The 1,303-nt window shown below is 43.1% G+C and overlaps 1 protein-coding gene across 1 annotated transcript in view; it reads left to right on the top strand.

The window, feature by feature from the left end:
• LOC107104431 overlaps window positions 1–1,303 on the top strand; it is a 20,984-nt gene that overhangs the window by 15,489 nt on the left and 4,192 nt on the right. Inside the window, exons 7-9 of the mRNA XM_015404430.1 lie at window positions 223–403; window positions 487–642; window positions 846–979. Of these exons, the coding sequence (XP_015259916.1) occupies window positions 223–403; window positions 487–642; window positions 846–979 (471 nt within the window). The remainder of the gene's footprint in view (window positions 1–222; window positions 404–486; window positions 643–845; window positions 980–1,303) is intronic.

The following is a 1,303-nucleotide window of genomic DNA, read 5'->3' as shown; positions in this document are numbered from 1 at the left end:
TTTTTTAGATAGAGAACATTTATATACATGTTTAAGCCACAATGATTTGACATTTAAATGTGATTTCCATACAACTTTAAAGCTTAATAAAATACTACTACAGTGTACATGTGTTGCTATATATATATATATATATATATATATATATATATATATATATATATATATATATATTATGATTATTTAGCATATTTTTCTGTTGCCGCCCACTTTAACATGCAGGGTTTGATGGACAGCAGCAGCCTTCAGTCTGAGCAGAGGACACGCTACCACCTGGAAGCTAAGACGGCCGCCTATGAACACCCCATGATTCTGTCCGCTAACGTTAGCCGTGGACCGGGACCAAGGAGCAGCTTCTCTGCTTCCATGAAGAACGTCTTTAGAGAAACTGCTTCCCTCTCAGGTGACACTCATGGGTTCCTTGTTTCTCTATTCAAACCTTCTTTGTTCGCATCTAGCATAGCGCAGACTCCTGTCTTCATGCAGTGGCCCTGGAGCGGAGGCGGGACCTCAGCAGCAGCCAATACTCAGTGGAGGCGGAGCTCTTCTTACCTGGACTGGTGGGCAGCAGGATGCTGGGACTGATGGAGCAGAAGGGGGCGCTGTGGAGCTCTTTGCTTAGGGTCAAATACGGCCTGAGAGGTCAGCCAGAACCATGGAACTGCTGTTCTGCTCTAATACCTCATCAATAAACGATTCAATTATACGTCTCAATTGGTTTGGTTTGCATTAGAAACTGGCTGGAAATGAAATAAAATGTCGAGGATTTCAGAATCAAAGATGTTGGCTTCATAGTTCCAACATTTGGAGACCAGAGTTTAAGGAAACATGGCTTCCCTCTGCAGGCAACTCCAGGAACCTGCTTCAGGAGTGCTTCACGTCCCAGAGACTGAGGAGCGGGAGGGACTCTAACCTCACCTACATCATGAGAGCCGACCATGAGTTCTTCTGCACTGACACTGCATCCATCAACCATAAGGTGACCCTGAAGCTCCAGGTGGATTTAATGGGAATAAAAGCAGGAATATAATGAGAATAAACTCACTCCCACTTTTAAACATGGTGGAGAACCTGTGATGATGTGGGCCATTTTCTCTCTGACGACTTTTAAACCTTAAGCAGCTTTTTTTGGTATCTGTACTTAACTTAAATGTGTTTTTGCTGATGAGTTTATACTTTTACCACATTTGAGCAGAAATATCTGTACTTTCTACTCCTGACTTCCTCCAAAATGGCGCCTTACTACAACAGATGAGCATACGCTGTCAGGGCTAGAGATGGCAAAAGTACTCACTTTCTGTAC

The sequence above is a fragment of the Cyprinodon variegatus genome, unplaced genomic scaffold (genome assembly GCF_000732505.1).
Source record: "Cyprinodon variegatus isolate N-32 unplaced genomic scaffold, C_variegatus-1.0 Scaffold1737, whole genome shotgun sequence".
In the NCBI taxonomy this organism is placed as follows: domain Eukaryota; kingdom Metazoa; phylum Chordata; class Actinopteri; order Cyprinodontiformes; family Cyprinodontidae; genus Cyprinodon; species Cyprinodon variegatus.
Note: the sequence above shows the minus strand (reverse complement) of the source record. Positions and strands in the feature narration are given on the sequence as shown.